At 47.4% G+C, this 12945-nt stretch overlaps 5 protein-coding genes across 5 annotated transcripts in view; 2 read left to right on the forward strand and 3 right to left on the reverse strand.

The window, feature by feature from the left end:
* The window catches only part of CNBL2960 (hypothetical protein), a gene marked incomplete at both ends in the record, with an annotated part of 4311 nt that extends 889 nt beyond the window's left edge, over positions 1-3422 (reverse strand). Inside the window, 14 exons of the mRNA XM_767337.1 lie at positions 1-132; positions 189-351; positions 406-515; positions 569-751; positions 817-908; positions 969-1301; positions 1353-1964; positions 2014-2338; positions 2388-2496; positions 2545-2737; positions 2800-2969; positions 3027-3168; positions 3247-3334; positions 3420-3422. The exon at positions 1-132 is cut by the window's left edge and continues 129 nt beyond it. Of these exons, the coding sequence (XP_772430.1) occupies positions 1-132; positions 189-351; positions 406-515; positions 569-751; positions 817-908; positions 969-1301; positions 1353-1964; positions 2014-2338; positions 2388-2496; positions 2545-2737; positions 2800-2969; positions 3027-3168; positions 3247-3334; positions 3420-3422 (2655 nt within the window). The remainder of the gene's footprint in view (positions 133-188; positions 352-405; positions 516-568; positions 752-816; positions 909-968; positions 1302-1352; positions 1965-2013; positions 2339-2387; positions 2497-2544; positions 2738-2799; positions 2970-3026; positions 3169-3246; positions 3335-3419) is intronic.
* A 1462-nt stretch (positions 3423-4884) lies between these two features.
* On the reverse strand, positions 4885-6664 carry CNBL2970 (hypothetical protein; the record flags this gene model as incomplete). The annotated part of the gene is made up of 5 exons (XM_767338.1): positions 4885-5150; positions 5227-5943; positions 6009-6044; positions 6127-6274; positions 6335-6664. 5 exons carry the CDS (start codon positions 6662-6664, stop codon positions 4885-4887), a joined length of 1497 nt encoding a protein of 498 aa, XP_772431.1.
* Positions 6665-7485: 821 nt separating this feature from the next.
* Positions 7486-9533, forward strand: CNBL2980 (hypothetical protein; the record flags this gene model as incomplete). Its single annotated transcript, XM_767339.1, has 8 exons — positions 7486-7748; positions 7803-7888; positions 7946-8009; positions 8068-8139; positions 8192-8542; positions 8607-8720; positions 8796-9237; positions 9309-9533. The coding sequence occupies 8 exons, from the start codon at positions 7486-7488 to the stop codon at positions 9531-9533; spliced, it is 1617 nt and encodes a 538-aa protein (XP_772432.1).
* A 1008-nt stretch (positions 9534-10541) lies between these two features.
* On the forward strand, positions 10542-11295 carry CNBL2990 (hypothetical protein; the record flags this gene model as incomplete). The annotated part of the gene is made up of 3 exons (XM_767340.1): positions 10542-10614; positions 10676-10773; positions 10825-11295. The coding sequence occupies 3 exons, from the start codon at positions 10542-10544 to the stop codon at positions 11293-11295; spliced, it is 642 nt and encodes a 213-aa protein (XP_772433.1).
* Positions 11296-12134: 839 nt separating this feature from the next.
* Positions 12135-12861, reverse strand: CNBL3000 (hypothetical protein; the record flags this gene model as incomplete). The annotated part of the gene is made up of 3 exons (XM_767341.1): positions 12135-12222; positions 12309-12456; positions 12573-12861. The coding sequence occupies 3 exons, from the start codon at positions 12859-12861 to the stop codon at positions 12135-12137; spliced, it is 525 nt and encodes a 174-aa protein (XP_772434.1).
* Between the last annotated feature and the right edge of the window lie 84 nt (positions 12862-12945).

Below are 12945 nucleotides of genomic sequence, written 5' to 3' on the forward strand. Positions count from 1 at the left end.
GGTAATATCCGCCACACTTTGATTCAACGAACGCTTGACGATAGCTTTAGGAGCACCGTTTTGGTTATGAGCCGAGGTAAATCTCAACTTCAAAGGGTCGTGTTTCAGGAATTCCCCAACTCGGTGCGCCATCTGAAATGGATTTAGTCATTGTTCGCAAAAAAGAGCAAATTCGACACGAGACTTACAACGTCATACGTCATCTTCTTACTCAGCATGAGATCGAATTCGGGCACGCTGGCCGCCCTGTCTTCATAACGAGGCTTGAAGTGAACAAGGATTCGGTTTTGGAGGAAGTCGTAGAATTGTGGAACGCTAGAGTACAATGATTGCGCTTCCAAATCGGCAATTCTGTCTATGAGTGAGTTTTTGCCGTAGACGGATATGTTATGGTGATAAACCCACTCTTTCTCGGGAAGTTCTACCTGGTAACAGATGATATCTCCGTCTTGGATTTCATTTTGAATGAAGGATTGCTTCAACTTCATTCCCTCAATCATACCTGCCTTGATTTCCTGTTACGACATTATTATTAGTACCGAGCATTCCGCAGACAGTCAAAACTTACCTCGTAGAGCTTGATAGGCGTTGAAGATGGCCAACCCATCCTTTCCTGTATGATACCCAACAAGTCTGAAACTTTTTGGTACTTGTCGACAAACACCTTCCCTTGGCCTAACAGCGTCTGACGAGAACAGTCGAACCACTTGAGGAAGATCATGATGGGTGGCTCCTTGCCCTCAGCATGCAGCTAAAAAAGTGCGGAAAGTCAGATATCTGCTGCGATACCATTGTCGCTCCAAACGAGACACTCACCTCGTTAAATCTGGCATGGTCAGGATTGTAGTCGAGGTATAATTTGAGATCAGAAGCTCGAGCAGCCATTGAATTACGGATATTTTCCATTGCTGCAGAAAAAAAAGCGGATTATTAGCCGAAACTAAACTTTCTGAAAGATATACACATACTTTGGGTGTTGTCATTCTCGTGGATAGGGACATCGGGTCGCGTTGTCTTGTTTTGTCTATTTACAAGTACCCACAAACGGAAGTCGCGCTCTGGAATCTTAAAGTGGGAAGCAATCCTGCTCTTGAAAGTCGGATAGCTCTCATTCTTCAATACCCGGAAAGTAGGCAGGTCGGTGGCTGGGATATTCTTGTCCTCAAAGGAGGCAAGATCGAAACCTTGGTGTTGGGAGAAGATTTCGTCGGTGATGACTTTGGCTGTCAAGTACAGGTGCTGTTCATCCTTCTCCCTCTTCTTAGCCTCGAGCTGCTCCCTCTCGTGATCCAAGCGAGCCTCTGTGAACATATGTCAATTGCAAACTCTGATGCTACCATGAGAAAACTTACTCAAATGAGGAGGTGTGTCACTCTCTGTAAAGGGAGCCAACACTGTGTCAAGCTCTGTTTCCCTTATATAAACCAACATGTAGGCGTTGGTGAACTTTTTGAGAGTTCTAGCCTGAGTTCTCTGATGAGGAGGGACAAGACCGTTCAACATGTCTCCGCCATAATTGTCTTCCAAGACCTCCTTGTCTGTGACGGGCGTAACTCTGTCATCATCAAATTTGTACCAGCGACCATCCTTTTCAGGTTTGATGAGAGCGAAATAGTGGCCGCCGTGAAGATCACCAGAGTGCACGAGGACACCGTGGAGCTTATAGACATGGGACTGGGCCCGGTCGGCCGACTCATCGAGAAATTCTCCTAAATCAATCTCGAAGGGGAACTCGTGACGGTCATTAATCTTGACCAAAGCATCCTTCTCTACGTCATATTCAAAACGGCGCAGCTGAAGATGAAGAACTGGAGGGAATGATTTGAAAATGACGCCCTTTCTCGCAGCCTGCAAACCGTGTCCCTCCGCTTGATACTTGTTCTCGCCATCGAGTGTCTCAACAGACACATATTCCTTGAAGGAAGCTCGTAAATCCTTCAGTCCCTTGATGGTAAGCTGGATATCTACACATTTGATTAATGACATCCTAAATAGAAAAAAGAATCGACAAACCATAGAAGTCTTCAATCACTGACGACTCAAAATCAACGTCGATGCACTTGATGTAGTTCTTCATCTGACCCTTGAACAGCTTCGGAATGGCGCCTTCGGCAGGAGTTCCCTTCATCTTGATTTCCAACTTGTCTTGAAGGATACGGCTGAACTCTTGGACGTCGTGTTGCATGAAAGAATCGAGGGATTTCCATCCAAAAGATTTTGTGAGCTCGGTGGTTCCTACGGGTTGGTTGGACGTCTGAAGGTGATAAAATACGCGTTGAAGAGCCAAAGCCAAACTTTCGGATGGAATGTCGTCTTCGGTGGGTATTTGGTAGACAGCCTGATCAAAGATATTAGATAGGAAGGACTTGTGGCAGTGAAAGGCTTACTTTTCGGAAATAATTGGTACAGAAAAGAGATTGCAAGAGAGAGTTCATGTAACACGTAGCGCCTTGGTTCTTCAAACCAACATGACCAGTCTCCTTCTTGGAATCGTAACTGGGCAGGCAATCAGTATGAGTCCTTCCTTCGTTATAGTCTACTCACTTGACAAAATTGTGCCACAAAACGCCCGTGGGATCCTTCAACACTCGCACGAAAGCTGTAATCTCCACTTCATCATTCTCAATCGTCGGTCTATTCTTTCCGTTGGCAGGATCCGCTGTGTACAACTTTCGCAAGTCGACAAATCGAGTGAATCCCCAATCACATTCTTCAGCAACAAATCGATGATGCGCGTCTGAACAAGACAAAGGTTGATATTTTAGTTATTTTCTTCGCTCCGACGGAGAGTAGACTCACGGCTAGATGTTTGAATCGTGGGATCCCATGGATTCGAAATGGCCAGGCAGAATTGTGCACACGCATGCCATCCTTCAGGAGCTGTCTTTGGGTTCGCGTAATCCAAGTAGACGGAGACCATGTCGTTGGGCTGTCCGTTCGCGTTTCCTTGCGGAAACAACAAAATGCGCCTGAATCCTCAAATCAGCACCCTGTACACTGAGCATAATATCTAAAAATCAACCTACCACTTGTGCCCACCACAACTGAACTCTGGTCCAACTATTCTTTTCGGCTGTTGACTCCAGTGCTCAATTCGCCATGTTTGGTACTGGAAATCTTCAATTTCTAAGCCTAGATCTGGCATGCACTTGGCGGCATACGCTTCATCTGAATGAAAGAAAGAGTCGCGTTAGTAATATTATCGCTCAACCTTTCATGGTCCTTGTAAACAGATTAATGACGTACAGTCATGAACATTTGGGATGTCATCGACTTCCATTGGAGCCGGACTTTCGTCTAGAATAATGTCCTGCACATCATTTGCGGGTTGCTGCTATATAACGGTAAGCGCTTCATCCAAATTGGATTAAACGGTCGAAAATGTGTTTGAGACACCAGCAAAGCCGATTGTTACTCACCATCTTGGATCGAACCGCGTTGTTGGGCGGCAAGAGAGGCGGTAAAAGACGTCAGGCGTCACGCTGGTGTGGGGGGCGGGTGCGAATTTGCGTGGCTCGGGGGTAAGCCGAAAGGTGATTGAGTGGCGGCTGACTGTATTCTTGCAGGAAGGAAGGAAAGGAAGAATGGATGCTGGCGAGGATGATGCAGTCGATGAGGAACAGACCACGCTCGAGATTGACAGAGACACCTCACTCAGCATCGCGAGGCTGACCACCGCTTCATCGTCAGCGTAAGCCCCGGAGACACTCGGCATTATCCTCGGCATTTACTCAGTGGCGTCGACATCTCGTCCAAATTCCTTCATCTGATTTTTCACGTCTCTCTTTTCGTTTCCTCTTCTTCATCTCTTTGCATCACCCAGCTCTTTCGGCATGCAGCCACTATTATAGAAACTCTTTTTCGTTCCTGATGTCGTTATCTACACACCACATTCCATCCAACCCGCGGTTCTTAGATCCACGACTAGGAGGATCATCGCCCTTTCCTCCGTTCCTCCTCCAAGTAGGTTGAGCGGAGCATGAGGTTAGTGGGTCCTCCGCCAGCCCTGCCAGGCTGTGCGATTGGTCGCTGTATGAGTCAACCCGTGGAAGAGCATTGCCCGTGGTAACTGTGCCCCATCACGTTCTGCTCGTTTTGAGCGGGATTGTTGCGGTCGGTCTACTGATCTGCCATGCCGTTTTGGCTAGGTGGATGGGCTGCTGGTAGGTGGTGCCAGGTCTGACTGTCTCATGTCGGTCTGGATAACCTTTGTAGCAGAAATCTTTTGACTCTTCGTATATTCTAGCTTTGTGAGTATCCTTTCCTTTTACTTTTTTCATCGCCTTCCTATCCATCACATCGTATGATGATACAACCTCCTAATCGTATTCACACTGTGCGACTCTTCGGAGCATGCGCGTAACCTTCCTTACAACGGTATCTGATACTATCTTATTTTTCTCTTATGTTCTCAACTGGTCGAAACGTTCTGTTGCTGACAATTGAAAAGATTCTCTAGGTCGAATTACTTGTGTAAACATCAGATATCACTGTCTCGCAGCTATATGCATGACCCTTTGTATTGCTATTTCTTCTCTGCCATTTGCTTGACTCTTGGCAGCCTATCTCGACTGTCATTACCCCCTATTCACTCCCCCTCTGAAGAGTTCTCGTCTGCTTTTAGCACTTTGATGGCGAGCACTTTCATAAGGCTGGGAAAGAGCAAACTCGCCCTATGGATTTCGGCTTTGTCCTTGCATCAGCGGTGGACTGGGTCGATTGAAAGGGCGCGTACATTATTCTATAATCTCATGAGTATGCATTTATTGTTCGTGCTCGCCCTCACGTTGTCTTTTGTTACAGCTCATACTCGTAATTTCATATAATACACTATCTACAACGGGCTGCCTAAATGATACAGCGAACTCCTTGCCGAAACGTGTATCAAGCCAGACAGCACCTAGCACAAGCTTCAACCCCTTGCTTGAAGCCGTGCTCCCATTCCCAAGCAGCGCGGCCGAGCTTATGCCCCTGGCTTTCAAACTCTGCTTGACGCCTTATTGCCCACTGGTGCACAAAACCCATCTCGCTAGGTGATCCTTGGGTGCTCAAGAAGATGAGAGCATCGTCCCATCCTTGAGAGAATCCGGGAGCGTACATATCTGGATTGGGAGAACCGCCGTTTGCGGCCCAATAATCAGCGTGGGATTCTAGATTATTCAAAAGAATGTCCCATCAGTGCTTTTCGCATTTTGACAATTAGCGGGAGAGATTTGCTAAACCTACTATGTCCGTTCTGCAACTCTTGATCCTTGATATGACTGGGTGGTGTCCCTTTGAACTGTCTGCTTCCAACCCACCCAGGCAGAATCTCTGCCTGACTCGCATTGGTTGCTGACCAGCCAGCGTCCCATCCTTCACCTTTCTTGTAAGTCCAAAACCAATACCCCGCCGCGTGGGACTCGAATATCTCGAGCTGGGCGTGGACGAATGCCCGTCTCTGAGCGTCTTTCTCCCCGTCAGGCATTCCTTGAGGGAAGGACCGAGGGTCCAGGGAGGCAGACCATTCGCCCACGACGAGAGATCCTTTGGCGGCTTCGCATTGCTGGGCAAACCTACCTCTGAAACCAGATCTGAGATTGTTTGCATGATCTGTTCCGGTTTGACACTTGTCCTCATCGGTGAAACATCTGTAAAGGTGATGGTCTAGTACGACGAAATCGCCTCTCGATCCGACCCAACCAGCATAATGATCCGTATCCCATGCGTCTGAGCAGTAGATGGGAAAATCCGGCGGAGCGACTTTACGGACTTCGTCGATAGTCTTGCTGTACCATGACTGTAGTTTGCGGTTGTTTTGAGGCTCGTTGAGGAGTTCTAGGCCGACGATGTGGGGGACGGAAGCGAACTTGGATGCGAGAAAGCGAAGTGCAAGGGAGGTGGAGGCTTGGTTGGCATGGGTATCCCAGAATGATACTTTGCCGCGAGAAAGGCCGGCATGGGCTGTATAAAGGCAGTTATGGTTAATGATGCTGAACTGAAATGGCTACCTTGCTGTAAAAACTCACCATCCGGATTCTGAGCACCGGCCGCACCGTGCAGGTCTAATTGCAGTACGGTGAAAAGACGTCAGCGCCTAATGTTTTGAGAAGTGATCCGATGGCAAGTGTCAACTCAATGACTAACCTATAAGTACTCCTAAACCATAAGCTCCTGCCATCTCGACCGCTCTCTCGATTCGTCCCCAAGCGCCTTCAAAAACGTGGCGAAATGATTCAAAATCAGTGCCTTTCAAAACTTCGGGGAGAGGACCGCAGAGGTGATAGTATGCAATCTGAGCCCAACCAAGATACCATCAGCAAGTAAATATTATCCATATCTGTAGTAGGCTCACGGGTAGTCGAACACTGTTAAACCCCCTAGATGCAATCCATTTCATATCATCCTCGGTGATCCAAGTATCCCAGTGCTCCTCTAAAATCCTCTTTGCGTCCTTCCCACTAGCCACATCATAGTCACTTTGGCCAGGGGGTTTGGCGCCTTTGAAGACGTGAGGGCAGATCCACTGCTCCAGAGAAAACCATGATCCCAAATTGACACCTCGTTGCTTGCGGTAACGGAAGACTGCGTTAGGGCCGAGAGGGATTGAAGGAGGTGGAGGGGGAAAGTCGTAAGAAGGGGAGGATTGGGTGAATTGATCTTTGAACTTTGAGAGTACACCCATTGCTGAATGCTTGTGGATTGGGGTGGATAAACAGGTTGTGCTTTTGGCTGTGGGCGAGTGTTAATGTGAGATTTCTGGTTGGTATTGATAGGGGCCTGTGCACAAAATTCAAGGAACAGACCGGACGAATGTCTTTGTTGTGCAGAACGACGTCATGATCAACACGATACACTTCTTCCCTTCATCTTCGAGCCTAACTATAACATGTTCCTGGACGTCCAATCTTGTCGAGCCTAACCTGTGTTCTGCGTTAATCGAATTATCAGAGTCAACAACAAGTCACTCGCTTCGGAGATAAGCAGATTGACAGCGATTTCAGCCTCATTCAGTGCTCGTCGTAACGAAGCAAAAGGCGGATGCATCAGCTTACACTGTGCCCTCTTGGCCGCTCTCGAGTCGTCTCTCAAACCAAATACATCACGAGCAGACTTGAGAGAACGACGTTCACACCCAAAGACAAGTGGTAAAAGCGAGTAAATCCGTCGAAGTGATTTGATTCGTCGAGAAGCGCAAAATGCCGGTTATCTCTGTTACCGATAAGCCCGGAGATTTTGTATGGCTCGCACACCGGTTATTGGTTGGTGGAGGACTGTGGTGGAGGGTGATTTCCAACAATCCGTGTAGTTCCCACTGATATTTCCACAGATCAGACATTCTCGCCCTTTTCAGCCGACGGGGAGCCGATAGCCTCGAGACAACAACTGCATATATAAGACCTGCCTTCCCAGGTTTACCAGTGACTCCCACAGCTTTCACTTCCCAGCTCTTTCATCTATCAATCAGTCTGTTATCAACACTTGCACAAACGAGATAACGATACAATGTCTCTCCCTCAAGGCATCTACCTCACTGCTCCCATCCCCAAGGGCGGAGAGCACATCCTCTCTACCGAAGCTCTCGAGTTTCTCGCCTTGCTCCACAGGACATTCAACAAACGAAGGTTGGAGTTGTTAAAAAACCGTGAAAAGGTACAGGCCGAGCTGGACCAAGGCAAGCCCCTCTCCTTCCTCCCAGAGACCAGGGAGATTAGGGAGAACCTTGCTTGGAACTGTGCCCCTCCCGGTCCAGGACTTGAAGACCGTCGGTATGTCCTTTTCTTATTCCTATTAGCAGGGGCTGGAACTGAACAAGGATACAGAGTTGAGATCACTGGCCCAACTGACAGGAAGATGGTCATCAACGCTTTGAACTCTGGTGCCAAAACTTTTATGGCCGACTTTGAGGGTGAGTCGCTCGTTGATACTTGGGTGACACTGTTATACTGACAAACATTGAGGATAGACTCCAATTCTCCTACCTGGTCAAACATGGTTCTCGGACAGGTCAACCTTTACGATGCTATCCGGTAAGTTTCCTTCTTAATATCGTAAATATTCAAGGAGGGACTTGACCTGGAATAATAGACGACAAATTGACTTTGAAATCAATGGCAAGGCTTACAAGCTCTCCGAGAAGCCGGCTGTGCTTTTGGTCCGGTGAGTCATACATTCTAAAGCCCTCGACTTCTCCGTTAATATTTGCAATAAGACCTCGAGGATGGCACCTCCCCGAACCCCGTTTGATTATCGACGGTACTCCCATGTCCGGCTCCCTCTTCGACTTTGGTCTCTACTTTTTCCACAACGCCCGCGAACTCATCTCTCGAGGTTCTGGACCTTATTTCTACCTCCCCAAGATGGAGCACCACCTCGAAGCGCGTCTTTGGAACGATGCCTTCTGCCTTGCAACAAGTCATTTAGGTGTGCAGCAGGGTGTAATTAGGGCAACTGTTTTAATCGAGACTTTACCTGCGGCGTTCCAAATGGAAGAGATTTTGTATGAGTTGAAGGAACACTCTGCGGGTTTGAACTGTGGGCGATGGGATTATATCTTCAGTTTGTAAGTTGGTTACTGGTTTTTTGTGTCTGCTCTGGAAATGGGAATGATTACTGATGAGGAGTAGCATCAAGAAGCAACGTGCCCACAAGAACTGTGTCTTCCCTGACCGATCTGACGTTACCATGACCGTCCCCTTCATGGACGCCTACGTCCGCCTCCTCATCCAAACTTGTCATAAGTAAGCGCACAATTTGCCACTACCTCCCAATCCCATCCATTCCCTCCTAACCGACAGCTAACCACCGATAAACAGGCGAAAGGTCGCCGCCATGGGAGGCATGTCTGCCCAGATTCCTATCAAGAACGATCCCGCTGCCAATGAGCGTGCCATGTCCAAAGTTCGCGCCGATAAGCTCCGTGAAGTCACTGCGGGCCATGATGGCACATGGGTGGCTCACCCCGCGCTCATCTCCATCGCCCTTGAGATCTTTAACCAACACATGCCCGGTCCTAACCAGTACCACATCCGCCGCGAAGACGTTACTGTCACAGACAAGCAGATTGCCGACCCCTCTGTCCCTGGGAAGATTACAGAACAAGGGTTGAGGGATAATGTGAGCGCGGCTTTGTCGTATTGTGCGGCGTGGATTAGTGGGAATGGCTGTGTGCCGATTAATCATTTGATGGAGGACGCTGCGACGGCGGAGATTGCGAGGGTGCAGCTTTGGCAGTGGTGCAAGTATGGCTCCAAGACTGTATGTCTTCCTTACATCTTTTTTTGTTGTCTGCTCTATGGCTGAACTCTTCCTTTTTCTTTTTCTGGCAGGACTCCGGCAAAGACATCAATCCTTCTTACGTCCAAACTATTCTCTCTGAAGAAGCATCCAAAGTCTCAAAACTGCCTGGTATTGATCCATCACACGTCAAGATTGCGTCCGAGTACATGGCCCAGCAGGTCAAGGCCCAGTGGCCGAGTGATTTCTTGACAAGTGATTTGTTGGGGTACCTTGAAGGTGTCGGTACCAAGGGGGGCGCCAAGGCTAGCCTTTAAACTAAATATGTGGTTGAGTGAGTGCAGGAATATGTAATCAATGTACAAGTAAGAAGTATGCATAGTATTGAAGTCGTTCTTCCAAAAGGATAGGGTGAGGATGAAGGAAGATAATTGCACATTTATTGAAGTGTTGGCAACCTCTTATTATAGTAGTCGGCCTCCCGTCACGCTCCAGCGGCAGTCTCTCCCGCAAAACAACAGTCTCTCCCGCAAAAAGTGCACGTGAGGTAATCTTATCTCGGGCAAGGAGGAGGGGGCCGACAACCGAACACTAATAAATAAATAAGCCGTAAGCCTTCCTCGAATTTTGGGAACACTGCCGGCGAGAACACTTGCAAAGCAAGATTGTTCAATGTTTAGGCACACCTTTCTCTATCTTGGCAATCCACGTGATTCGATCCAAATGGTACATCTATGTCATCCAGCACTCAAGAAAATGGATAAACTACTGTAATAAGTCACCGCGCAAACGACTGCGCTGAACCTTTTTTTTCCATCTTCTTCTTCTCGCCAAAATCATGAAATCGGTGACCTCCGTTAATCGATGATGTCATTCTGCCCAGCATAACACCGCCTTTGTATATGGTGCCTTGTATTTCGGCTAAAAAAGGTCGTTGCTGGCATGTTTAGAGGTCTGCGTGATGTTTACACAGCGACTGTGCGGTGCTATGCCCTGGCTTGATGCATGATGGGTGGCAACGAATGGAGTGGATATAAGCGGCCAACATCTTCTCTTTTCGCTTTTCTTTTACATTACACGACAAGACTTTCCACTCCGACTTTGAATCGACCCTCGGAAATACTAGATCCTTTGATTCGAAGGTGAGTCGAAGTAAGCCAGATGTTTGGATGTTTGGTTCGTAGCTTCTTGAGCTGACAGTTTCCTGCCTTCTTAGCTATCGCATTGCAGACTAGTTCTCGAACACCCTTACTAGTGCTTTCGACCTCCCAATACTCACTTTCTTTCCCTACCTTCACGCGGACATTCACAATTAAACTCCCATCATGGGTTTTGGTCCAATCCACTGCGGGTCATTTTTGCTGTTATCAGCGGCTGTGCTCTTACTAGTTGCAACCAGTAAGTTTCCATCTCTTTGATAACGACGTTGGGCAAATCTGACTTTTCGTGTCGTTCTCAGTTTCTGCACCCGTCATAGACCATATATCCTTCCTTGATATCACGACAGGATCATCAAAAGCAACATTTGGTGTCTTTGGATATTGCTCAAATATCATTGTAGGTACCGTTCACCCCCTTCATGACGAACACTCGCTGACATTTCATCAGGGCTCAGATACATGTAGTCAAAGACAAATCGGCTATGATATCGCCGATGTGACTGGTAACCTCACTGATTATACCTATGTCAACAACTCTCTTGAAAATGTTACGAAAGCCTTCATCCTTCACCCCATTGCATGTGGTATCGCCTTCCTATCTTTCCTCATCGCTCTCTGCTCAGATCGTCTCGGTTTCCTGTTCGCCGCTTTTATTGCTCTCTTGGCATTCATCGTCTCCCTCGTCGCGATGATCATCGACTTTGTTGTCTTTGGACTTGTCAAGCATGAAATCAATAAGAATACCAGTGCGGACGCAGACTTCGCAGCCGCTATCTGGTTGGTGTTGGCAGCCACGATCATCTTGTTCTTCTCAACATTTGTGGTGTGCTTCTCTTGCTGCACTAACAGGAGGAGGGTGCGGGATAGGGAGTATCAGGCGGGGCCAATGAGTGAAAAGAGGTGGTGGCATCGGGCGTAAGAAGGGAATCTCGGTTTTGATAGATCGTCGCGTTATGATATGTATCTAATATATTTCGATGTCACCGTCTGTATTTGACGGGCTTTATTATGCGAATCAAAGTGCCAGATCATCTGGGAGCGGGCAAGAAGATCCTTCCTCTTTAAAACTAAAGTGACAGCCATGTCAAAATCAATGGATGTGACAGGATATCATCCAGCGAGACGTACTTGTCGAACATTTAATTGTTTGCTTCTGTCCTGTGTCGCTGTGAACGTGTTCGGCATGATGGTCAAGCGCCTTTCCAAATCATGGAGTCTGTTGACCAGGATAGATTGCTATCATCGCGCTTGGAGTGTTAACTGATGGACATCTAGCAAAGGAGGAGAGGATGGAAGATTTACTGATCAGAACGGAACGTTTCATTCTTCATTATTATGCCGAGTCAAGACGTTTGTATCCAACTTACCTCATGAAGGAGGATTGTGTCCAGTTCTGATTAGCTTTGGGGCATCCATCCACTTGTCTCTCCTGTACTTATATACCGTATCATATATAAATTGTTGTACGAATTCAAATTGGCGCAGCCGAAAAATGTGATTGCTTAATGACCACATCCCCAAGATTTTTGAAGTCCGTACATACCTGAGTGGCATTTCGCATGGGTTGTTTGGTAAAAAGCGACAGGAATGGCTTAAGATTAAGAGCGATACGACTTTGATCACCACATTCACGAGTACAACTTCTTTTTTTCGGAACATGTGAATCATACCTTACATACACACCATCGCACCCAAGCATTGAGCGCGTTAGCAACTAAACCTAGATCTAGTAATCCTAGTAATCCCATCCCAATCCATTCATTCACCATCCAGCATGATAGCGAGGAACTCTTCCAAGTTGATCTCCCCATCCTGATCAAGGTCAAATTCGTCTATCATTGCTTGCCTATAGAGAGTCAATTTTCGATTATCAGCGAACAGTTCCCTTCCCAGCGTAGGTCAATTTGAGGTGTTTTCCGAGAGGATACGCACAGCTCTTCTTCACCGAGAGTCTCGCCCAGCTCTCGTGCTACTCTTCTTAGGTTCTTGAGCGAGATTTTTCCGGTTCTGTCGTCGTCAAACAGTTCAAACGCTCGTCTGAGCTCATGCTCCGGATTTCGAGCGAGGATCTTTTCTGTCACTGTTAAGACGTGGTTTGTTGTTAGCTTATATACTTCCATGTCTTCATAATGGGCTCCTCTTTCAACCTTGTCGCATCGCAGCTCTTCATTCCCAGGAAACAAAAGGGACACGCACTAATCCTCTCAAACGCCAAAAAATCCATCAACCCATCTTCCCCCCCATGTTCCTTCAACAATTTCATGACCTCCCCTTTCTTCACATCGAATCCCAAAGCACGCATAGCGACTTTCAATTCATGGTAATCGATAGCCCCGTCCTTGTCCACGTCGAAAAGTTCGAAAGCCTCCTTGATTTCCCCGCGTTGGTCTTCGGTCAGTGAGCGGGAATTGGATGTGGTAGCGTGTGAGTGGGGTAAAGGGAGGGTAGCGGGACGCCTGGATTTGGGTTTGGTGTAGTGCGACATTGGTGGTAGTTGCAAATAGGAAGAAGTATGAGATGAAATAAGAGGTAAATGGTGACGATGGTTTAATACTAGTTTTGTTGTTGT

This window comes from Cryptococcus neoformans, chromosome 12 (assembly GCF_000149385.1).
Source record: "Cryptococcus neoformans var. neoformans B-3501A chromosome 12, whole genome shotgun sequence".
NCBI classification, from domain to species: domain Eukaryota; kingdom Fungi; phylum Basidiomycota; class Tremellomycetes; order Tremellales; family Cryptococcaceae; genus Cryptococcus; species Cryptococcus deneoformans.